Raw genomic sequence first — 26463 nt, forward strand, 5'->3', positions numbered from 1 at the left:
AATCCTGGCAAATAAATTTTCCCGCTAGCGCCGCACCGGCTCTGTTTTCGTCCAACCCTTATAAGTCTTGCAGGGGTCTTTCGGTTACTTTTACACGATGAAGACCCCACGTCCACCCGCTTCGTACGTCTCTGTGTAGTTCTAATAGGCGGTGGCACCCGCCACATGCTAATGCGTAATGCCGATCAAACAACTGTTTAAGCAACCTCGAGTTAAGTGCGCCTATTCTTCGGGGGACCTGCTCTATCCCGCCAATATGGGGGCGGCGGCAAAAGTCTTGTCCACCCCAATCCGACGCCGCAAGCTTTTGATTACGAACCGTTGTTTTGGTCTCCGATAAGCTTTGCCGCGTTACGAGGATCGAAATTCGAGGAAACTAAAAATCACGCTTATCACACAAGTTCGTTTAGAGTCGTGCTGGGACATGACCACTGCCACTCCCGCGTGCTCCGTAGTTGTTGGCCAATATTTGTTCGGCGATGGAAGCGTATATTCCATTTTCGGAGTGCGCTGATTGGGGACAGATGCACCAGGAGGGGCAGCGTCGGTGCAAGTCCACTGGGCGACCCCGTATCGCGTATGGGGCACCGTTCACAATAACCCAAGAACACAATACCGCACTGGCTCTCATAGCTACGGGGTGCAGAACACGGGGCTCGACGCCTGAACCCCGAAACGACGAGGCCTCGAAGCCGGTGGTGCGTGACAAAGCGCGGTGTTCGCACTGCCGCAAACGTCCTAGGCAAATGCGATTTTCACTCAATAACGAGAAAGTAAATGATCCGGAGCTTTGTTTCGGACGGGGAGTTGTATTTACGAAAGTTGCGGTGTTTCTCAAAAATTAATAAATAATCGTTAGTTTTGGATTTTTTAATATCTTGGCGTCAATAACGAGTAATTCTATCATTGACAATTATTCCTATATTTGTTTATTTATCCCTGATTTGAAAAACTAAATCTTCATTTTGCAAGTCTCGAATATGTACTGAATTTAAATATGAGGATTCCTGAGGATTCTATACATCTACATTCTACATTAATAGTCGTTTGGTATCTACCACCATAAAAAATTTGTACTTGAATAAAAAAGTATCTAATTTACAAAAATAAAAAAATTTGGTGATTGATAAGCAGTAAAAAAAATTTTGCTCAGCTTTCTATCATTTTCACTTGTCAATTGAATTGATATATTGCTAGCTATGACAGTTACTTTCAGTATAAAAACATATTATTCGCGATTTTGTGTTAACACATGATTAATCAGTGTTATTGATCTTATTACAACTTCTCGTAAGATCTAAATATTCAACATAATACAGTGTTTTCCTAGTTGAAGATTTTCATTTTTTTAAAAGAGCCATCGATGATATGTGATTATTTTACCAAAGTGAAAAAATTGTAGCCGATTTATTCATCCTGCTGTAGATTCACAAAAAAAGGGATTACGGCGTTGCATGTGACGCACAGTTTTTATCAACTCAAACAAAACTTTCATTACTAGTAGGCGTAAACCATTTCATGATTCAGGGTAATCGAGAATGGGGTTGAACAGAGTTCGCAAGTCCGCCTGAATTCATTCGGTGGATTCTGGCGTGCAAGATAATCAGCGAGTTTGTATTTCCATAAAATCTGTTACTCGCATGATCGCTTGAAATTCTAATTAAATGGCAGATTCGATGTGAGCCGGGAATGGTATGCAATCCTGATCCGGTACAGATACCAATAATATCGACCGGCGAGTTAGTTAATTAAATTAAAATACTGGTATAATAGTGTGGCAGATGGCCTGGCCAGAAATACAACTTGGAAGCGGGGTTCCGGGGGTGAAACCCTCTACCGACCCCCCTCCAACGCGCCATAATACGTAACTCGTTTAGTGCTGCAGGTTGACAAGAACGTGCGACCCACCAAGCAAGAGGGTAGCTGCGATTCACCAACGTTGGCCTGGGTTAGGTTGGCCAAAGTATTTAGAGCCTTTTTTCCTCTTCTTTTTTCACCCCCCTTTCGTCTCTTTTGCTTGCAAATACGGAAGGCGTCAAGGTTCTACTGCAATATGAAAATAAATAACAATTAATGTTAAGAAGGAATTCTTCGTATAGATTCAGATTTTAAATGCTGTAATTTAACCTTAGACAAATTATTGCAAACAATAGAAGCACAACTTCCCAAGTAGAGAAAACGGTCACAAGCTGCGGCCTGGTGAGATTATCGAAAATGACACAGATTTGTAGATTTTTTTTCAGAACACAGTACTGAGTTTTTCGAAAGCTGCAATTGTTAAAATACCTTGTCGAATTATATGCAAATTTGTTTTTTGGCAATATTATTCATCAACACATGATCATTGATCTGTGATAGTTTTTGCTCCATTGATGCTGAATCATGATTCCTGTTACTAATGACTTCGATGAGTTGCCGAAACTGCAGACGAATCGTGAAAAAATTCGTAATTTTTATAAAAATAATTATAGCCAAACTGCACTATATCTACAAAGTACATTTGCTCGTTATAAATCAAGCATAAGATTTGTACAAGGTTTTTTCCTGTATTTCTTACCCCAGATTTTTGAGCTTTCGAAAGTTTCACGTATATCTATTACGTGATAGATTTATCGTCCGTAACTCATTCTGGCGCCGGAAGCTTTTTTAAAGTATATTTTCCATTTTTTTCCCATGCTATCTGGCCAAACTCATTGAGATGAAAAAGAAAAAAAAACAAAAATGGTAGAAAACAAAGACAAAAAAAAAAAATTGAGACAAGTTAAACGATCCGGAAAGTTCGACAGTTTAGTAACCCCCGTTTGGTTTCCCCGTATTTCTCGGTCTGAAAATTTTCGACTTCTGGTAATTAAACTTTTTCAAGTTTCACAAACTTCTTAAATATTAAACGAACGCGACAGTTTTCACGGTGGGCATAAAAAAGAATTGTTCCAGTCTCCACTGCGATTCCGGTCAGCCCACAAAACCTAAGTTTAGATGCATTAGTTATTTACCGATGCCAATCGGAGTACTATTTACTCGCTTGGGGTGCGAGGCAGTGAACGAGCAGACCACAGTTTAGCGTTTCGGAAGACCAGAACTCCTCGTTAGCGACGTTGTCGCAACATATGCGCTAGGCAGACTCCATATGGGCTTTCGCCAACCCAAATCCGAAGCTATTCAGTCCTCCATTGCCCGGATCGATACGATTCCGTTTCGTAATCAGCCTCGAGCCTAAGTTCATTATCCATCTACCTCAACCCTCACTTGTTAAGAATTTCGAAATCACGATTCAAAGCTCCGCTGATGCTCGAAAAGAGAAGGTAAAGGATAACTAAAAATTGATCGGTGCAAGATTGTTTTTTCAGTACTTCGATTTTCGAGCAAGTAATGTCGTTCGTGCTCGTAAAAAAATTGCTTATTATTTTCTTGGTAGAAAAACTGAACATTGGAAAAGACGTTTCGACTCACTATGACGTTTCACCCTCCCCGATAAACATAAATGTGAAATGTGACCGCTCAATGAATCTGAAATGAAAGTAACACCGATGTGCCCATATGAAACGTGGCACGGGTCGTGGGCATAAGCGGTGCGGTCAATGGCGACTTTAAATGCAACCATATGATGCAGGGGTAAAAAACCTGCGAGTTCCATTCACACGAACGTGGCCGACCATGTTCGTGTGCGAGCCGCGCACGCACGACACGACAAGTGTAGGTGCCACTAGAGCAGGCCACGAGGTTCGAGCAGGTTGACTAGCTTTGTCCATGGTCGATGATGACTACCGGGTCACCCCTAGCACAGATGGGCCGCTAATCTCATTGAAAACTCATGAGGACTCGGGTGCCATGGGGGGCCGGCTTATGGTCGGAGAAAGCCGGCATCATCACCGGGTTCTTCATGGCGGGCACTCGGGCACCCGTGGATGTTCGCCTGCATGGATGCAGGGGCCAGCCACCATATGCCTCGCCACACAAGACACACGCGGGGATCCGAGCCTGTATTCCTTGAGGGTGAAGGAGGCGAGTGAGACGCGAAGAATGATCGCGGCAAGGACGTGAAAACATGCGATAATGATACGCCGAGGGTAATTACCACACACGAAAATTACTCCGCGACCCCGTCATGCGTGTGTTCAAGTAGCATAACTCACGACACGGGGCGAGGCTCATGCATATTCCCTGCCCGCTGTCCGGGCGGCAAGGTTGGCTGCTCGCCTTGGTCCGCGTTTAACAAACACAACACGCAATACCGTACGCCATACGGGGACTCTTAACGAGCAGACAACTAAGGTATGCTGAGGTAACTGTGCTCTCGGTACAGCCTCGCGGGGAACGAGGGGCATCCAGCTCGCCGGATGCCACCAACATTTCTGTACCACTCGAGGGTTTTATGCTCGTCGACCGCCGCGGTGCATCCTCCGTGTCGGAGGGCAGACTCCGTTCCAGGCCGAGGGTGACTTTGGAGGACGGAGAAACATCCGCGCAAACGACGATTGCTCGACGCTGGTACCTTCCACGTTCCCAAACTCGTTCCCTAGAGGGTGTGAAAAGGGTTGTGTCTGATCGTGACTCCCAAAGCCTATTTCAATATTTACGAACATCGTCGCTTGTGTTCCGGACTTTCTAGGCTAGGAGACCGTCGACCCCAAAGATACTACGATAACGTGACCGCCCTTTGAGGGGTTGAACTGATCCGAAAGATTGCTTTTGACAGTGTGATTGGGGTGGAGCAATTGGTCGATTGAAAGATAGTGAAACTGGATACCTTCCGCCTTATGCTTCGCGTATATAGCAATGTTATACCCTGCTCGGATGTCGTGTGCGCGGTTTCTGAATCGACCTTGAGTAATCTCTCTAAAACTTAGCCATAAAAAATAGAACAAGATATCTACTCGAAACCCATAATGAAAACCGCATCGCGAATCAATCCGACGCTGAACAACCATAAATCCGGGATGGGGCGAAGGGGCGAGAAGGGGTACCTGTGTCCGGAAAACCTCCCCAGACACCACGCACCAACCATGATACCTCCATATTGTCACATGATAGATGTACTCGCATCGAGGCATATGTGAGATGCATCTGACATACTGCCAAAGCATTGTCAGCTGAGACAGGGGGCCTGCGAGTCCATTGATGTTCCAAAATGGGCTTAACTCGGTCGAATGCAGAGTTTAGCTTCTGGATTCCCTCCACGTCCGCTACGCCTCCTCCAGCAAGTCGGCTTATCCTTGTCCACAATGTGCGGTATATTCCATTTACGCATCGCGTGTAATGGCTTTGCTCGACAACTGGCATCAACTCGTTACATTACGAGTTTTACTGAGATTGGTAGTTCGAGCTGTACGAAAATAGGTTTCCGGAGACACAGAGTGATGGAAAAAGTGGAACCGTGGCCGACGGATCTGCTCCAGAGACTCCATCAATCTGAAATCGAGCGCAGGTGGTTGGTCCAGATCTATTCTGAATATGTCGACCTTGGAAGACGCGTGGTGGTTCGACTCGGACAAATTACCAGACAAGGCTGGTGAGACTAGGAGCTCTGGTTCCTCGAGGGAGAACGGCGGAGAATCAAAGTCGCATCTGTGACTACTGCAGGCGCTGGTTTTCTCCGGTGGTCCTACGGAGATGGGGAACCAAGATGCGGGAAGATTGATGGAGCGGGTCTCGCCAGCGCGTGGCTCCTATCCCATTCTCTCTCCTGGGCCGGGAGGGGTGTAAATGAGACGTTCTGCCCAGAATAAGTGGGAGATTTCGTTGTAGTTGATTCTTGAACTGTGACGGGAGTCGCGTAACCCGTGTCGCTGACAAATGCCGAGAAGCGTTTGTTCCGCTCTCCTTGAACTCGCTGTGTATATATTCAACTCTCTTTATCTTCGCTATATAACTACCTTGGCTGCTCTCACCGTTCTCAACGATAAATCTACAATTTCCTCGTGTTATCACAACCAAAACTTTCCCCACTTACCCGCTCACCGAGGGTCCACTCGGCACGAGGACGTGGCGTTCTTGTTTTGCGTTATATTTCCCTGGCGCCATACCCGCAACCCTGTTGGCAAAGAAAGCAAATATGCTTCCAAGAGAATATTGTCGTTACCGTGTCTGGGGTCTAAGTGCAATCTGGAATGCCGCGGCGTTCTCTAACGGCTCACGTATATCATAGTGCTACTAATGGATCTGTTTGCCAGAAATTAAGCAATTAATCCGGACCACCGTCACTACATTTTTTGGAACGTACTGTTGGCTCAGCATTATTCCGAGAATGAGTCTTGGCTGCAACGTCATATTTTCAAATGGAGTCGTTGTTGATGACAAAAAAAACTTGGTTAAAATTATTTTCACACAGAGGATAATTTATATATCCGACAAATTATGGTTGCACTTACGATTAGCAATGATTAATATTTTGATTCCGAATTATAAAGATTCGATAGTCAGCTGCAATAACATAAATTTGTACACTTCGACTTTGTATACATTTAAATCTCTGAAAACTTCATTAGACAACAGAAATTAAAAGTGAATTACCAACACAAGGACCAAAACTACATTCGGTTCTAGATACTTTTCATTGACATTGTGAGTAATCTGAAGTTTGCAGGTCTGACTGCGAATGCTATCTTGACATGACTGGAGAAGTTTTCCAAATGACGTTTTAATCTCATTAATTTTGATGTTTACGTTACTCAGAAAATGTTCTAGGAATCTAAAATCATCGGTGCCAAAGCTGATTTATATACGTCAACCTTACAATAAATTCCCATTCTTTATTTTTGAGGTGAATCCAGTTGAGTATAGAAACGAGGATCAATGTCAAAATCGATGATGACTACATTCCAACGGACTTAGCTGTCAGGAATCGCACTATTCCAACAAATAGTTACGAAGATAGTCGAAATCACAGATGCAGTGCAGACTGCAAATCGCGTATTTCACGATCGCAAGATCGCCGTGAAGAACTTTCACGTGAAACGTAAATTCTCCTGGGATAGGTTTCCTCTATATCCTGCAGTTCCAGTCGGGTGTTATATTCTCCATGTAGGAAGAATTGTGCAGGAAGATACTTTCGCCGATGTGCTGGCGTAGGTTACGGTCCGCGACACACCGTTCATCACTGAACCTGCGGCAGGGGTCCCACACAGGCAGGACGAAGAGGACGCAGACGAAAGTCCAGGACCCCCGAATCCCGAGTCTCGCGACTCCTGGCGCAGATCTGCATAGCCGTACTGGCATCTCGGGACGGGCGAGCTAAGTGCTGGATTATGCAAAGCAGCGGCCATACAGTATAAAAATACGGAGCGACTCTGCGCCATCTTTTCCGGACCATTCTAATAACTTCCCCACGTTTCTTGCCTCCTTCCCTCTTTCCTCGTTCCCATCCCGCGTTCCCTCTTCCCGTGTGTCCCCTGCTGCCGTCGCTTGGGCGAAGGGAAGAAATAAGAATTCCACAAAAATAACCATAAAGCTGTCTGAAAACCAAAGCAGCGCGGATAGTCTGGTTTGGATTATTCTATTATCCCCGAATAAAGGAGCTCCGCTCTTCAACTTTTCACCAGCACTGTATAACGAAGAGGGAGAAACGAGGTTGACGTGTTCGTGAAATATTTCGCTCAATCAACTACCCAGAAGACTTTTTACGTGGATTATTCCCCATAATCTCAATCCAAAAAATGGTAGTTCATCGAGCATATTGCGATTTTTAAAACTGCCGATAACTTACACTCAGAAAAAAAAAAAGTTTACAAATGTATTCTGAAAATACTCACAAGATCACACGAGGCTCTAAATAACGAGTAGGCACACTAGGCTGATTAACAAAAATCGAATATATTTTTTCAACGTCAACTATTTAATAGTTGTAGAAAGAGGAAATAAGACGCCCATAATTTTATGGCGGTTTAAATGCTTTACAAAAAATCCCACAATATTTTGTGATAAGTCTAATATTTTCGCTGTTAATCTCGAAAAAAGTGTGTTCTTACATGATTTCAACTTTAACCTTGAGTAACTATTGAAAGAGCCTAATTATCAAAAAATTATAAAAGATCTTTTTTGTAGAACCTCTAAATATTAATATTAAGCGTTCAAATCAAAACGGGCGTCTTATTTCCTCTTCCTCCAACAACTAAACATATCATATTGAAACAAAAAAAAAAAAAATAATAGTTTATTCTTTCGGACCAGTTTGAGGTACACTCGTCCTAAGTGTCCGATTTCGGGACTTTAAGTAGAGGAACGGGAAAGTTACTGTGTACTGTATTCTACAATGGGAGCATTAAAATCTGCTAAGTTTTGGAATGTTTAATTAATTGTTGGCCATGTACCCTGAGACTCCGCGATTCAAGCAGCGCAAGCACGTCTGGGTGACTCGATCAAGCTTAATATCAAAACCTGTGTAGTTCGTAGCATTCGGTAGTCATTAATAAAAATGAAATGGGCTTTAGCTCGAAGCATTTGGCGCTGCAACCAGGCACATGGCCTGAACCCTGCACCCTAGACTTTTGCCAGTCATTGGCAGCGATTAATGATGTATGAATATTTAGAAGTAACGTTAACTGAACTCCACGACCCAGCACGATTGAAGTCAGGCATGAAGCAACAGAGTTTCAATTAGAAGGTGACAAAATGCTCTAGCCATACAGACGGTCCTCTTTTACCATGCAAGCGTGCAAATTGATCTGATCTCAAAAAAGAGACGATGATATTTCACTATGACATTTGAGTCACAAAGTATTTTTATTCTGATCCAATTTTCAACCTTTGGAAATTACGAAGGTAGAAAAAATATTTGCTTCATACATTGACCATCGTTTATTTGTAGACTTTCCTAAGATGCCGGTAACTAGAGTTCGTCACAATTAGTTGACAGTAAGTTAACTGATAAGACCGTAACAGCAACTTTTCCGGTAATATTTTGGAAACATTGTTCTACAATTCTTGATTCAAAATAACTCGATAATGCTCGTTACAAGGTTCGTCAACTTTCAACCATTTATTGTCAGTACTTGAATTCAAAAAGCTTACTTTCACTTCAATGAAATTCCATCATAGCTGAAATTCAAATTGAGTTTAAATAAAGACCCATATTTCACCTTACAAAATATAAAGACAAAATAAATAGGAACATACCCAAAAAAATATCGATAATTATTCAAGCATTCAGTGAGAATAAAATATGCAGGATGAATGTGAACTCACACGCATGCCTACCTATGCTTGATCTTCCTATCGTCAGGATAATAGCGCAGGGTTGAAATATGCTACAAGATGTGCAGCAGTATAAGTATAGCGAGAATGACTAACGTGAAACCTCAGTTCTAAAAGCGAAGCATGATCATCTCCGATTCCCTCGTTTCGTTCTGGCTCGTTAAGTCGTAATCTTCTTAGGCACGAATTTACAATCTTCTCGTCGACTCAACTCACGTTTTCCGCGGCTAAGAACAAGGCGGAGATAACGCCGCGGAATAGCTATGTAGTACCGGAACATTAATTTCAATGTAACCTACCTTGCTCCCTCTGCAACGCCAGCTATCCCAAGGAAGGTAGAGGTAGGTGGGTACCAGCTACATACTCCACACTCTGTCAGTTCGTACTTTGGTAAGGTGTTCACGTTCCGTGTTTCGCGTTCCGCCTTTCACGTTTCCCGTCTCACGTTTCACGTAAGCAAAACTACACGCAGCCACCGTGTGCACGGAGATAAGCCAGATAGCCCGAGCATCTTACCCCGGTAAGATCTGAATTACGTATCCGAATACACCCTGTGCTCGCCCTCTTCTCCTCTCTCTTTGCCCTATAAGCACTGACTTCTATAGTTACTCCGACTTGAAATTACGCCTCGCTAACCTTCGGGTTAACTTTCGGACGCTCCGTGAAGTGTTACGCTTTCCCGCTGGATATTTAGATACGACACAGGTACAAAAAAAGATGAGGAGATCAAATTTCTTCAAAGCAATTGTCGGTTGACTAACTGATCATGTTACTTTATTGTTTAGAAGTGAATTGTTGTCATTGCGATACAATGTCGAGATTTTCAACTTTTGCACCCTGGAAGAAAGAGGAAGTTTAACTTCCTAGCTTTTGCAAATACACTCAATGTTGTAAGTGTGACAAATCTCGAGATATAGTCTCATTACACGAGAAAGCTATAATTTATTTTATTAGTATGATAGAAAGCTTAATAATTTTTTAATTCAAAAACTGCGCCGATGAATTTATTTCACTTCTGGTACCCGTTTTTTTAGCAATAACTTTCGACCGACAAACATGAAATTTTTCTCTTAGAACTGGTGTGAAAGAACTCTCTGAGTTTTTGCTTTGTCCTAAACTGCGCTGAATATGCAGACTGGAATAATTTTTTGAGTACTTTTGACGTGCATAGTTTGAAACTCAGGAGCTTGTGAAATCTAGATCCTTCGCACTCTGTATCTCGTGATTACTGATCTAGTACGCCTTCTCATATGACCAATAATTTTTCTGTATCCGTGTGCGAAAAGCGAAATCCTTCACTTTGAGTCAAATCGATCTTAAATCATAAAGAAATTGAAAATAGGGTTCGTCTGCACGAGAGGATAAAAACGTGTATCAGCGATGGCGATGAACAGTATCTAATTAAGCGATGCTGCACCAGCTTCGTTCGCATCGATAAGCGAGAGAGAGGGGAGGAGCGATAGATTCTTATGTCGAATTGGAACAACCATCAATAATCCCGCTGATAAATATGCACGTCCAAAACTTTAAAGACAAACGGTCATTTATCAATCGCAGATTAATGCTTTCCGTGTAACGGTAATCATGCGAAATACAAAGGTACGCTCTGCCGCATGAACTTTTCATAAGTCGACGATGATTGATAAGTGCCGGTCAAAGTCTAGCATGAACGACTCTTAATCACAAAGAGTTTTAACTGCAAGTCTAGTTAAAATCCGCCGTCATTTCGATTCACATCAGAATCGCACACTGCGTCTTTGATAGGTGAGGATTGAATGAATACGTCACATGAAACCTCCAATGTTTTAGAGTCCTCATGGATAGATGGTACATATTACAAGGCGTTTTGTGCACCGCAAACGCATGGGTTACTACGGAGATTAAGAAAATAAGAATAGTGCGACACCCAATGCTTACCCTCTTTGAAAAAAAAAGACACAATTGATCTCCGTACGATACTATGTGTTCCTGCAAGGTGCCTTTTTCGGTTGAACTTGTCGGATGTGAGGTATGAGAGACACTCTTTGTAGCGAGTGACGCGTGCTTAACTGCCAGCGCGTGCCAGTCACGTGCCAGGATATATCCAGTCACCCTTTATCCCGTTCAGTTTTCAACGAGCCAGTCAATCGCGTGAACTGTGACCTGCTGGGATGACAATTCTCGTGAAATAACATAGACAGATGGTTATAGTCGAACTTCAGCGAAGAGAAATCTTTTTCAGAAGTCGAAAAATGAAGTAAAAAATTCACTTGTAAGTGTAACAGTAAATAACAGTTACCAGCAATGCAGTCACAAGATTATACCAATCATGGGGTACAAAAAATATTTATGTTCCAATCTTGTACAGCGTCTCAGGAGAAAAGTGAAAAAAAAATCATTCTATAAAGAAACTGGAAAGAGGGCCAACGGAATATAATCTGGAATTGGCTCACAGCGAATCGTCGCTCGAGGGTCAACCGTTTTACGTCTGCAGAGCCATAAATACCCATTAGCTGTCCTAATCCCAGGATGGTTTGTGGAGATATAAAGATGTTCCCAGAGCCCCGTGGAGTGACGCGTGCCACAGATATTTCACAGGGGAATCCCTTGCCGTTCTTTGCCCGCGTCCTTGTTATCGGTAAAAATATGAGGATGATTAAAAATAATACAGTTATGTAAGCCAAGTTTATTTGCTTATGACGGTGAAGAGATAACGTTGCTGGCTAAGTGCAGCCGGAGTATTGCATATACGATCCACGGTAGGCAAAATCGATCGGTATATGTATGCGGTTTTCACACGTCTATTAATCAGAGGTGACGATGCTCTTGCGATAGCATGTATATTCATATTCCAGACTGTGCGTCTAGGCGTAGGCATAGATTTGTCGCTCGACATTTGGCCCCCGTAGCACGGCAGTGAGCAGCACCCTCGTTCCTGAAATCATGGAACATTCATTCGAGGCAATCGCCCGTCTCGCGTTAGTGCGAAACCTGCAGGGTGAAACCGGAATTTATTATTGCTCGAATTCACGATGCACATACGTATTATTCGCGCACGTATAATATATACCTATATTCATTCTCCGGAAACCAATAAATACCAATAAATACGCGAAGAGATTGAATAATTCTGCACTTACGCGCGGGCATAAAGTGTGATCGGAATTTTGACCTCCTCCGTATCCGGAACTCCTACCAATATCTCACTGCGACTTCCATTACAAGCGATTGGAAAAAGAGCGAATCCTGTGTTTGATCGAAGGCTTGGAACCGGTGCAAATGATGAGACTGGAGTAATCAGAGCTAAGCAGGATCCAATCAAAAACTCATTAAAACTTTTTGCAGACTTGATCAAGAAGTTAATGTCCTTCAACCTTTCGGAATTCCCGTAGGAATCTGCAGCATCGCGGCGCGGCGCAGCGAGTTTTACCGCGTAAGAAGTCGACAGCTCTCACATGTCCGGGAAAATGGATTGCCGGTTTATGATTGATTGCCTATTGGTTTCGCGGTGAGACTCGACTATTTCGAGACAGGGTTCTGCAGCCCTTGCAACCGCCTTAGTCACGAGGAAAAACTGCATCGGTACCTCGGCAAATGAAATCCGTCAACCTCCGCTGCTGAGGATATCTGCTAGAAGAAAAAGAGACGGCCGCAAAAGGCGAAGAGGATGTGAAGAGAAAAAGCTTGAGCTCGTGGACGATGTGAAAAATTACTATCCAAGGAACGGTCAGCTGGACCTTCTGTCCTCCGCAGTCCATTTGGCACGTCACATTACTCTCTCGTGATGACCACTCATCCCCCAAGATGACCGCTGTTGAAACGCGCGTCTGTCCACGCGCTGATATACGTTTGAAATATTCCTACATCCCCAAGTATCCCTGATGACATCCAACATTTGTCACACAGTTTAACGTTGCACTTTGGACTTCGGTATCATAGATCTCGTCAAGCTCGAAATCATTCGTGATGAGCGGATAAAAATATTGCTGAACAATCAGTGAACGTTGTTACAATGTTACAAATCACGCAGGTATCAGCGGTCGTCTATAATCTGGATTTGTTTGGGGCGCGGCATCGACTGTTCTACCGTTAACCGATACAATAAGCAGCGGCAGAGAAACCGCAGCGGTGTTGAAAATATTCGCTCCCGTTAATCACCCTGAAATATAGCGATCAAGCACTGGAGCGCCAGACTCGTTCTCGGCGTGGTGCCCTCGCGCATAGCACATGTGTCGAACCTGAAATATGTGGGCGTGGCCTGAAGGGTGCCAGCAGACACGTCCCGACGACGGAATATGTTCACCCCTCGGTCGCTCCACCCCCGAATGAGACCTCCGTAGCTCTCATTGGCCGGAAGATCCCAGCCACCCCCGCCGCTCGTGGCCGTCTCAAAATTCTATCCCCTAAATACGGGGATGCTGCGACGCTATCCTCATTTGAACGTGGACCGCCGTACGGAGTCGCGCGTCATCTGGTCAGACCGAAAAGTGACAGATGGTCCCGACTCCAAGACCGCCACTCAGAGGCTGACGCAGCGATTAAGTGTGTTTCCTCCTTCGACCAAGGTGGAGGTGTACTGTGCTTTGGATTTTATTTCTCGGTAAGCAACTGATACTCAATCCTTCTCTGTCGTATTGCATTCAGTCGTTCTCCGACGAAACCGTCTGGAACAAAACTAGTGAAAACCATTGCAATTGGCTGCAGTTCAATCTTTTCTATCATCCGTGGTCACGCAATTACCTTAAATCTTGCGCCGAACTGTAGTACACTTGTCAGTGTAGACGATGATCACCGTTCACCAAACCATTAGCTTGATTCGACTTTGGTTGGGAATAAGATAGATGAAACGAACGTTTGGTAACACAGGCCATTTGCTGTTTCAGGTTTGAGGTCAAATCCCAGCGACGTCACCGCGCACGATGACCATGGAAGATCGCTCCGGAGGGATGGAGCGCGCTGCACCCGCAACGGTGAACAACGTGACATCCTCTTCACCCTCCGACGCCTCGTACCCTCTCCAGCGTTCGGTGAAGCGTTCATTCGACGTCGCGTTTCTGGTAGCACCAGACGAGAATCTGGCCCGTCGTCAGAGCGAGAAACTGCGTCTGGTATCAACGGAGAGCCTGACGGAGAAGAGGAACCAGCGACTTCCGGAGGTCAATGTGACGACGGACCACGAGGCCGACAAGATGCCGCAGAACCTGACGATCAAGCACTACGACCACGAGAGGAAGATCCTCGACAGTCCGATCAGTCCACCCTACGTATCGCCGCGGCTGCAAATGACAAGTCCGCCGAAAGTGTCACCCGACAATGAGCCGACGCGAAGGTACAGCCTCCCCCAGCTTCACAAGACTCCGAGTCCACCGATATTCCTGAACCAGACCAGCTTGAACAAGAGTCTGGACTCGGCAGAGCTCGTCGTCGCCAAGGGCTACGATCCAGTTCCATCCCCGGACAAGAACGAGTCCAGGAGTGCTTTTACAAAAGTGGCATTCACCGGGCAAAAGAACGGCTTTGACAGCAGCCAAGTCTCGCCAAGGTCTTCCGTTTCCCCGGACCAGCTGAGCTATCAGAGCAGCATCAGTCCGCCGGTAAATCTGTCCAATCCTCCGTCGTACAAGTACGCTTCGTTTCCCGGTAAGGTGGCGTATCCCTTTCTGATGAACCACGAAGCCCAGCAGAACAGCATCCTGGAGAACCTGAAGATGCCGCAGATATCTCAACCGCCGAAGGATTTCTCGAACCAGATACCGAGCCCCAAGGTGGCCGGTTTCAGGGCGGAACTCTCCCCCGTGTATCCGAACCTCCCTTACAATCCGATCTCCGTGTTTCCGCCTATGGCCGAAGCCTTGGCCAGGCCACGATTCCTCGCGACCGCCGGGGTCACTGGGCTACTTCCGCCGTCGTTTGCCGCGCTGACTTTGCCCGCTCAGAACGTATGCGCCAAGTGCAATCTGTCATTCAGGATGACGTCAGACCTCGTCTACCACATGCGGTCCCATCACAAAAGCGAAAACGCCGGTGAAGCTGCGAGGCGGCGCCGGGAGGAGAAACTCCGATGTCCCGTCTGCGATGAAAGCTTCAGGGAACGGCATCATCTCACCAGACACATGACCGCCCACCAGGACAAGGAGAGCGACGCGATCGTCGATCAGGTCGAGATCAAGAGGCGTGCAACCGCTGTGCAAGGCAAATGACATCGCAAGGTCAGAGATGATGTCAATATACTAGGTTATGGTTACGGAAACTAATCAACGAGTCCGTCAGGTGTTGATTTGATGGTTGTTTCGTTTAACGGAGATCTTGGATATCCCAACGGGCGCGATTTGACATCGAACGATCCAATTCACCACGCGGGCTCGTTGAAGAACAAATTATTTATTTTAAATTGCTAAGAAAAGTCAAGCGGAAATACTTAGCAATCGTAATTTATCTGTATATCTAAATACCGACATTCCCTGTATGGTCAATATTAGATAGGTGAATTTGTACATTTTCGACATAGCAACGTAATTACTCGAATAGGGTACATCTACTAATACATAATACCACTTTTAGGGATTAAGAAAAGCAATCTTGCTCTTGTTAGTTAACTTACAGTGTATATTAGATTCAAAATATTTTGAGTCAAACGTCGCTTCATAATCGAATAATAACTTTAAGAAAAACGAATATAACTCAGAAAGTTTACAGCGTTCGTTTAACATCGGATAAACACTCTTAAAAATATGCTATAGATGGTTGCGAATGAGTTAGTATGCAGTCTGTTCACTTTGATCGATGTATCAAGCCTATTAGGCAATCGATAAGTATTTTCATTTATAGGATTCCGATAGATGACTTCCTCTAAATATATGTATCAGATTGATTTCGTGTATTGCGCTCAAATTTCATTTTTTCTCAAAGCTTCAGTCGTTGAGAATTTCTGTCACATCAACTTTGAGTTGACTCAAACATAACAATAGTATATTTCAAAGCAGAAGTTAGTATTTTCCGTAATGACAGAGGACGTCGTTGGTGAACATTTTCGAGACCAGATTATGAAATCACGCATGGAAAAATGTATATTTATCCAAAATGCATTAAAATTATTTCGCAGAGTCCAAATCAACTCGAAGATTGGAAAAAAAATGTCGAAGATTTGTCGTCATATCTATTTTAATTGCGTTTTTATTCTGGAAATTACAATCGTAAGAGTACAAGTAGCTACATGATAATCAAAATCCTGTTTCACTATCTAAAAATTTCCAAATAGCAATCCATTGGATCTCTGAACGTTCAAAGCAGTCAATCGTCAATAATCCCAATACAAATATTATTTGTAACTACTAGACACCATAAATTGACAGGATTTCTAAGTTTTGCGCTTTTAAAGAACCTTCTGAACAACATATGCCTCAGATGAACTGTGATGAAGTCGAGACCAGGGAATACGGAAAAAAAGAGAGTATACGTCTATTTGAAAGCGTGAAACTGTGAAGAATTACCGTGGTTGATGTCAAGAATCTATAAAATTATGAGTCCGCGGTGGTCAAATTGCTTGATAAAATGATTGAGTTAAAATTTATTCCTTCAAAAACCGCCTTACGTCGTCAAATAAAAAGAAGGATCTTGGCTTCAATTGTAAGTTTATCAACCGGTCCCGATTGGAGAGATAAAGAAGAAAAGCAACGGATATAATTTCCAACTTTCAGTTTCACACTTCCATAGGCAACTGATAACATAAAGCTTGTAAACAGTTAGCAACGGTACCTGGGGGGGTCGGAATCGATGGCATCCTCGGTCAGTGCAGGCAGTAGGAAGGATGATCTGTGCCTGGCAATAAATAGATCGTAAACTGTAGCACGTCACACATAAACCTCTGGAGTGCGCATAATGGCGGGAAACAATGAAAACCGTAATCGGAAACAGTGCTGGTTTGTTATCTGGCGTTTACACTCCATTTAACTTGAAACACCGAATCGCCCGGCGTGCGCATTCGCGTTTTAAATACACGCGACCTACACCCACCCTCTCACACCCTGCAAACCCGCCTAAACCCCTCGCCACACAACCAAGTCTCGCGGTTTAACATAGGGTTAAACACAGGCTACGAACGGTTTAATATTGTCCCAAATTATGTAATTTATCGTCCGTATGCACCTCGCGCTTCTCATTTGAAACAAGGGTTGCGATTTGCAATACAGGTAAGGGTTCGTTACAAAGAATTTTGTTCGAGGCCTCCCTTGTTTGGGCGCATTATAAATTACAATAAACAATTCTTGTACGTTTGTACATTGTCGGAATGAAATTCGATTTGAGTGAAATAGATTTGATTCAGTTGATAGATGCAGATGAAAGAATTCGATGCTCCGCCATCCTCAAGTCTTTAATTTTTGACGACTTTTATGATTTATATTGCGTTGTTATCATTTTTTCAATAATGAGGCACTAATCGATGGCATAGTATACATGTAACATATTAAAATGCCAGGGTAACGGCTAAATATGCCATTAGCATACAATTGTAAAGAATAATATACGATTCTGTGTATATTTGAAATATTCATACCTACAGTATTCTGTACAGCAATAAATGAAAAGTAGTATGTAAATATGTGGTTAGTGAAGTTTCTTGATATAGGAATAAATTATTACAAATAATCAAGGACCCTGAAAACTATATACAGTATTAGCTTGAAGGGAAAAAGTCGGCTTTTTTAAAACTGTAGTAGTTCGAAAACGTGTCGGAGGCAAAAATTTTGAAAGCAAATTTATCCATTACATTCGATTGCACAAGAAGCTCCGAGCAAATTTTAACAAAATATCGTCTCAAGAATATTTTTTTTTTTTTATGCTCTCGGTGAAGTGAGAGGTTAATCGATAGAGAATGATGTCTGATAATCGAGCAGTATACTGCGATTCAAGCTGTGAGAAAGAGGGGATGGAACCTCGAGTTTTGTCGAGAGATCTGTTTCTGATTGCTTTAAAATTGCGATTCGATTTTTATGGATGTTTTTGATTTATTTCATCAAGCTCGGAAGCAAAGTGATGCGCATAGACATTTTTCACAGTCCACATTGAGTTACCTTCGGTTTAAACGTAATCAGAATTTATTGCATCACGATTCGTGTAGAACAGCAGATGCTTTCGGCTATCTCGTCGAGATTAAAAAAATCATTATTCAGCTAATAAATTATTCGCCTGTTACGCGAACCTTGCGATTGTTCTGACCCTGTTGTATTCATACTTTAGAATTATATATGATGTATAATATGAATATCGATTTGTTACCGTATTACATGGAAAATCAATTTTATATATGTGAAGTGTAATTAAGTTTTCATTTATTAGATGTAAATTATATTTATTTTCTCAATGTATAAAAATGGTTGATATAATTTTTATGTAAATATAAATTATATTATGTAAATATAAATATTGTACATGTATCGCAAAATCATTGTTAATTAATAAAAGAATATCCGTAAAATTAAAGAACGATTAAAACTGCTTCAATCAATCTCTTCCCGCACTTACTTACCGAAATCTTTCGCCATGTATGCTCAAATAGAGATCTCTGAGTCGTTCTTTGTGCGTGGGAAATGAATTTCGCCTTCAATCAGTTTTTTTTTTCAAAACCAAAACCCCCTATTTTGATAGTGTAAATGATAAGCCGCCATTCCATTTCCTTTTGTTTTTCATACCCGCCCCACCGTTCAAGGCAAGGAAAATGCCGCGGACCTGCAGGGATGAAATATTTCACATCCGGCTTAGAGCTTTTTTCTCCAGTGAGAAACAACGACCGATGTCTTCCTCCCTTGGCCCGGACATACGACGGTACGAGTCGAAGGAAACCACTCGACAGTATGGCCAAGCTCCGATAGCATTTTATAAGAAGCGAATTGATTCTTGGTGAGAGATTTCGTCCGTCCCTCTTCAGTTCGCCCTTCGGCAAGGTTTTCTTTCTTCCACGCACAACGCGGTAAATCACGGAAAGCCGATTACAGGGCAACAGATTAATTTGCGGCCACTTCTGAACCCGCAACTCTCAGAGAGACGAGCGACTAAATTAATTATTGTTTGGAATTACAGTTACAACGCCGAGGAGGATTACGCCCCCTGGCGTCAGGCGAGACGCACTCAACGGTGAACCGTAATCTCCATTTTTCAATACTCAAATACCTGACGCGATAATTAAATGTGAATTAAAGAATTCTCAGTTGATCACGAGTGGCGAGGTAGCCTCTTTTCGACTTCAACCCTAAGATGCAGATTCATTTTACTGACGCGATATATTTCATGAATAGTCTTAATAAGTACAGTAGAACTTGGATTTCGGAAAAATGAAATTGCAAAATACTGTGTGAAGAAAACAGGAGATGAAAGTTGTATTTCAATTGCAAATCAGCTTCGGAAGAAAAGCGGCACAAAATTTTCTGGGGTATGTATTGTAACGCGAAGGCATCTGTTTTGGGTAAGTATATTCGAGTCCGTTTACCTCCAAGAGCGGGGAACCGGGAGGGGGATGGTCTACAAACCACCTCTGACAGGCTAGGCTTATCAGCCGGATCATAACATCCTAAGAATACTGTCGTGTGATCGAGTCAAGTGTCCGTCGGACAATCTGTGTAAGTGTGTGCGTGTGAGGACGAACGGGCGAACGCAGAAGTAAACAGATTATCGGTGAAGTAACAAGTGGCTGAGTCATTAAACAATACCTTGTGTCGAAAATTAATTATATATGTGAGTCGCGCTTTATTTTGTTCCTTAATCCGCTCCTAAAGCTCGGCCTTGAAATTATGAACGCGACTTCGTTCGGTTGCCGTGCACCATTAGCGACCCTCGGGATTCATCCTGGAGCTAGCTGACTGGGAAAATATCCTGGGTTGGTTCGGCGCTAGGTAAGTCAACTCATACCCAACCTTGCACCTAATGAATTTTATGGTTGAGAGGAGTGAAGTTTCATGTCGGCGAGCCGAGTTCTCCGGCACACATATTAATCGGTTCTATTGTGCCCCTGAACGCTTTCGAACATTGCCTTTTCGATTACAGAGCCGTTTGGGCGGTATGTATCCAAAATTTTGGGAAAGAATACCTTATTAAAATCACCTGTGCACAATACTCCATAGGGCTGGTAAAATAACATGAAAAGTAATAATGTGTAAAATGAATTTGGGTGCTGTTTTCAAGTGTACTTGTATATGTATTTATTCATTATTTATATAGTATTTCAAGTGTACTTTAAAATAGTATCCAAATTCGTTTTGCTTCATCGTTAATTTTCATGTTATTTTACCAACTCTATGTAGTATGTACAGGTGATTAATAAAGTATTGTTTCCCAAAATATTGGATAAATATCGGCCAAAGGGCGCTATATTCTGTAGAAGGAAGGTTGCGTGTAAGGTTTTTCAATTCTTGCAGTTGAATAATATTTGAAAGACAGTCACGGTCTACATTTTTTCTGTAAAAACGTTAATTTTTTTGTAATTGATTATTGTAATTACTCTTTCTCGGAAGCACATTTCACTTCATGCTGTTATATTTATAATGCAAACATATTTGAACTACGATTTTATTACAGATACAAAACAATGTATTGAATCACTTCAGGCATAAAGAGAATACCAATTTCAAATATGGTGCATTTAAGGTTTTCGTAATATGACAAGTGGAATTTCATGAAAAAAAAAATTACATTATTTTTGCAGTAGATTTGATCGTCTCGTATTTTTGCGTTATTGATTTAAATATCAGCAGGTCTTTCACACGGCAATTTTGGTCTTTCAACCTACAAAATCGAATGGCTGCTCTGTTGATAATATTTCTGACACAACGGATAGAAAAAAATTGAATCGGCCCAACACAGACGTTAAAATTATTCATACGAAAAAATTAAACCTTTCGTCTGGAAAATATTTTCAGCTACCTCCGAATATCATTCTACGTATTAAGAAGGGATTTTCTCAATTTTTAAAATTATCCCACGGATCAAATGTGGCTATAGAATTATGTCTTTGATCCAGAGAAATGACATTTACTTCAAGAAAGAAATTATTCAAAGAACAGATTGCGTTAGCTAACATTAAATCACATTTAATTACTTCGGTAAAACGTTTCTGTCGCTACATTTGATCGCCACATCTGTCTAACTCAAGAATGATTCGTTTCAAACCATCTAGGATTTCAAGGCTACTTTTTTAACATTGAATTGCACGATATAACGACGGTTTGAGCTTAAAGCATTCCACGGACTAGACTCGTTTCTATAATTATATCTAGATACCATAATCTGCACCAAGACTATATCGCGTATCCAAAAAATCGCGAACCCTCGCATAGAAAGTCATTCACATCGTACCTTCTATAATCACCGGAAATTAGTTTCAATGTCTGGAAGTCCTCTGGCGACACGCGTCTCTATTAACACCCTGATGTTTGAAAAATCCTCGACCTAATCCTCGAACCGCATCGGAATAAGGACAAACAATCTCTTACCGGCCTGAACGGCTTAAGTCCCCCCCCCCCCCCCTTCAAGCAAGTGTACTTACCCTCTGCCCGAGGTCCATAAAGATAAATAACACCGAGGTTGTCACCCCCCTCTCCCGGCAGCGGGGCTATTCAGCTTCCTTTTCTTTCCCCCCGCCGACCCTCAGCCCCGCAGTTTTATCCCAACGTTCCACCTCCGCGGAGTCATCGCTCGCCCTTTCGACTCGAGCTTCTTCCCACCCTTGTTAGCGATACTTTCCGCCGTGGCCGTGGCGAATTGCGCGCATGCTTGTTCTGTCACTGAAATAATGACGACGTCATAGCCTGGGGCCGATTCGCCACAGCCCGTAGGACGCGTGGCCCACGTGGGTCACAATTCGAGCCGATTGGACGCGGCTATGCTAATATGGCGACCGTTCCGCGACATTTACTCTCAAATATGGATCTTTCGAGGAGCCTATCTTGACAAGCATTAAACCAATAGAGCCGGAACTTACCGAAAAGATCAGGTTTTACCTTCTTTCCAACCTCTTCTGCTCCGTTAACACCGATCGACGGATTTTTTCTCCGACTTTTGTCCCGAGCTTCCAACGATCGAGCAGTACTTGATCGATCTGCACGCGAGTCTAACCGATCAATCGTAATAGAACCTTGACAGATTTACTAATTAACAGTGACCAGTTCTTTTAGCCGTATGATCACATGACTTTGGATTTCTAGAAGTATATATTTTTTCTCCTCCGCACTTACGATCGGTTTTCCATAATTGAGACATAAGATTACGCCTTGCTACTCGATTATTATGATTCGAGGGTGGTTCGTTGGCTGATGTAGGACGGACCTTTAGCGCTGTCAAAATATCCTGTGGCAAGAAAAAATGGATACGAATCCCGCACCCTCCACCCTGTTCCAAATTCGTCGCGGTCTTTTGGGGTGATTATGTAACTTGACTGCGAACATGAAGCTTACGGAGGTCTCACGATAATCCCTGAACCAGATTCCAAACACAACAAGCATCACTAAACGATTTCACGTGAGTTAATTCGAGTGAAACTGCAGTAGAGCTGCAGTTTAAGGGCATATGCTTTAAAACTCTGCGTGGGAATGTCTTGTTCGATATTTAAACTGTAATGTAAGTCGATTTGCGAAAAACTGTAGCAGATCATGAATTATACTTGTTCCAAATTTAAGACTGTCTGTGAACTTCGTCAAAACCGATCTACCTGGTCGAGCAGAAAAAAAAACCAGCAAACGTCGCGTCATGTGATTGTAGCGATGTTTCATCCTCCTTTTTTGTGTTCTCTCCTTTTGTTTCATACGTTTTTTTCCGCACACACCTTGATTTACTGTGCAATATTTTGCACCGCTGCAGTTGGCGCCTATGTGTCAAACACAATGGCGCTGGGTGACAGTTCGTTTCAAATTATCATCGCAGTGAGAATTTCATAGTTTCCTATTTTTTCAAAACTCCATTGTTAACTACACCCGTTATTTCGTGGTCGGTAGAAGCCACGTTAATTTATTTCTCTCGAATTTGGTGGATCACGTGACAGCGGCCGGCTGAATTTATATGACCAACTCTGATCTGTACAGTATTTTTTATCGCTGTCCTAAAACATAAGACGATGTTTGTCCCATTGGTTTGGTAAAAAGGGCAAGATCGATAAAACGAAATCTTGCGGTACGACTAAATTCTACAGTGAAAATTTAAGAAATCCAGTCATTCTAGAATGTATATAATACAGTGTTCTGTAATTACATTATGCCATCGGATCGTATTTATTTGAGTCACGCATTGATTGTTTCTTAAACCAACGTCCAATTAAAATTATTTCGGTACGATTCAATGGCAACGAATTCACTCTCTGGATTGAAAAAAAATTCAGTATTTTTTTACTGTTCCCTCCGTACAGTGTTATCGAATAGTATTCAAATAGATTACCACTCGAAAAATGACTTTTAAGAATAACATTTATTTGAAAATCATGCAGCACCTTCTCAGTCTTACAGATATCTCGATAAAAGCGATTCTTTCTATGATTTTGCAATGCAGGTGAAATCGCGTTTTCGAAGATGAAGTACGAGTATATTTTTTACTCTGAGTTTGATTTTTAAAGTAGGGAAGTAAGAATGGATTTGCAGAGAAGTCCTGATTTTAGAGATTTTGGAATTCTCAACGGTGATCACTGAATTCTGAATATTACTACTCCGAGACTCATTTGCTAAGTTTTTCTTTCTAAGTAAAACATTCAAATTTACCTACACTTTAGTATAGAATTATTAAAATCAGGTGTTCTCGAATAGTGTGAACATAACTGAATAACATGAGTGTAAAAAATTAAAATAAATAATTTAACAAAAGCATAACTTCGTACAAAAATAAACAAATTTATTCTGGGAGTCTAAATATTCAATTTCTAGATGTATATCCCTGAACCACGCAAACATTATTCGAGTCATCGAGAATTTTTATTGGATTTTATGCAACCTTGGCGAAGAAGTTATTTGTGGATAATTAAGGGTATGGAACCCTGCTTAAATATGTCCCACCACAAAGCAATAAAATATCTTTATCTTATACGTGCCATTGCCCCCTTGATTCGGAGAGGGGGGAAATTTACATTCCTATCGGGAGTTCGGAAAGATAACCCATTTAAATAAATTAGTAATACTATCTCTTGCCGAATGAAGATTAAATATATTATCAATTTTTATACCATTGCTTCGTGAATGTGAGAAAAAAGGTTTTCACAAATTTGAAAGCATGCGGAGTTTACTGTCTATATAAATGTTATTTGAATTCGATCAAAATATTTTCACCACTCTCGCAACTCTGTGCGATCAATTCGCCAACTTATAAGCACCTTAAGAAATTTTAATCAGAGAATGAAGATATTCAAATTTACGACCGATTGTCATATGGGAAGAATGCTTATGAAAATTGGAAAACAGACCAAGCTCACACCGTAAGAATAATTTTGGTGCGTGAACTTTTTGAATCTTCGAATCGACCACAAAAATTGTTCTACGATAATCCGTATTGATCGATTTCCGTTTCTACGCCGCAATTCTTCACATTGTATAATTTCGGAAAAAGTTATGTGATTTAAAAGAAAAAAAATTTCCGTCTCAGAATAATCCGGGCAGAAAGTTGACTGCCTCCGAGATTCCGCAGAGCTTCCGCGTAAATAGGAGTAAATTTCGCAGGTACAATGGGTGGGACGTAGTAAGGTGGTCACATTAATTCCTAGTAATTATCAGAGATGTAATTCATCCGAGGGTCCCGGGTCGCGTCCGGGGTCACCCACTGCGTGTTAACGCCGTTGTTATGCCCCATTATTACCCCACCTTGCAAGCACACAACCGCACGCAGGGACGACGCGTGAAAAAGTTGGCACTTTTAAATTACCTGCTGTAACTTGACCCTCCTCCTTTTTTCATCTGTTGTTCTCCCCTTTCTTGTTTTTGCAAAAAATCTGACCGGATAAATCTTCAGCGGTGAATGTCGACCTTCTCCTTTTCGATCGGAAGCTACCGTCTCTCCAGAAATCACGGACCATATTCAAAGCTCATCCTGCGGCGTCCGGATCCTGGTTTCAATTTTATAGGCGTACGAAAAGGAGAAATTAAATGAACCGCCTCGGCCGGTTTTGAGCAGATAGTTTAATGTGGATTTATTACGATCAAGATAGAGTTGGAAACGGAGTACAAAGTCACGTGGTAGGAACGCATGCCTCCAACTGATAGCTGACGGCTGGGCATTGTGTTCTGGGTAGCTCGCCGATTCTAAACTGTACTCGTTGTGCGGGGAACCGCAATGTTTTAAACCAATGGGGTGTTTCACCCCAACAAAGTAGTTTGGAATGCTGATCAGAAAGCAGATAGCGCTTCCGTTCTTCAACGGAGGACAAAGATCCCGGGGGGAGATTAGAGCATATTTTGTATTACTTTTTTCGACAAATTTGTCCTGCTTTGGTATTGGATGAAGGCGCAAAAATGGACTGGAGGGACTGGCTTTCTGTACCCCATAAGTGAATTACTAATCGGGTCACGCTGACGAATAATATCAGGATTATTTATCGAGTTTTTTCAAAATTCAAATCCACGTCTGATGTAGAGGAACTAAATGATGCAATATCAATTTTATAATTTAGAACCAAAAAAAAAAAGTAGAACCAGAAAAGCGTGATAATCTACATAATTATTTCATTCGTTAGTATTTTCGTTGATGCAGATAATTTTGGATTTATTTTCAGTTTAGCTATTGGATGCAGTATTGATTCCAGCAAAACCTTCTTCCTTGTATATCATCGCGAATAAAAAGATTTGGTATTTCCGCTTACAATATCATAATCTAAATTAAACAGTTTCGGGATCAATGAACCCTGTGATTCAGGTTCATAATTTGTTGACAATGAGAAATGCTGACGAGCAATGAAAATAGATTTGGAATCATCCGCTAAGAAAAAACGACCATAAAAGCGAAGACGGAAGAAAACTTCCAAGATTTCAAATATTAAAATTGGATGACAACTTGAGCACTGGGTCAACAAACTGGTCATTTCGGTACCATGTCTTTGTATACAACTCGGCGAAAGTTTAATCGAAGCATTTTTGCGCGGGTTGCAATTTGGATACCATCATCAAGACAGTAAATCAATTCTGCGACAGCAGGAATTCGAAGAAAAGTGCGCACATCATCCGACATGACAAGAATCGGTTTGGGTATCTCCGCTCTGTGACTATCTCTTCGAAAGTATAAATGTAGACGGGGCGACAGAGTCCCGAACCATATTTCACGTTATTTAATTCATATGGTAAT

The 26463-nt window shown here is 42.2% G+C and overlaps 1 protein-coding gene across 1 annotated transcript; it reads left to right on the forward strand.

Annotated features, from left to right (window-relative positions):
• Positions 1–14087: 14087 nt before the first annotated feature.
• Positions 14088–15374, forward strand: LOC124297916 (uncharacterized). Its single transcript, XM_046749326.1, has one exon. The coding sequence runs from the start codon at positions 14088–14090 to the stop codon at positions 15366–15368; it is 1281 nt and encodes a 426-aa protein (XP_046605282.1). The 3' UTR covers positions 15369–15374.
• Positions 15375–26463: the final 11089 nt, after the last annotated feature.

This window comes from Neodiprion virginianus, chromosome 1 (genome assembly GCF_021901495.1).
Source record: "Neodiprion virginianus isolate iyNeoVirg1 chromosome 1, iyNeoVirg1.1, whole genome shotgun sequence".
Lineage (NCBI taxonomy): Eukaryota > Metazoa > Arthropoda > Insecta > Hymenoptera > Diprionidae > Neodiprion > Neodiprion virginianus.

What these genes read in the sequence shown, in the direction of transcription:
- LOC124297916 (XM_046749326.1), top strand. Translation starts at nt 14,088, where the DNA reads ATGACCATGGAAGATCGCTCCGGAGGGATGGAGCGCGCTGCACCCGCA.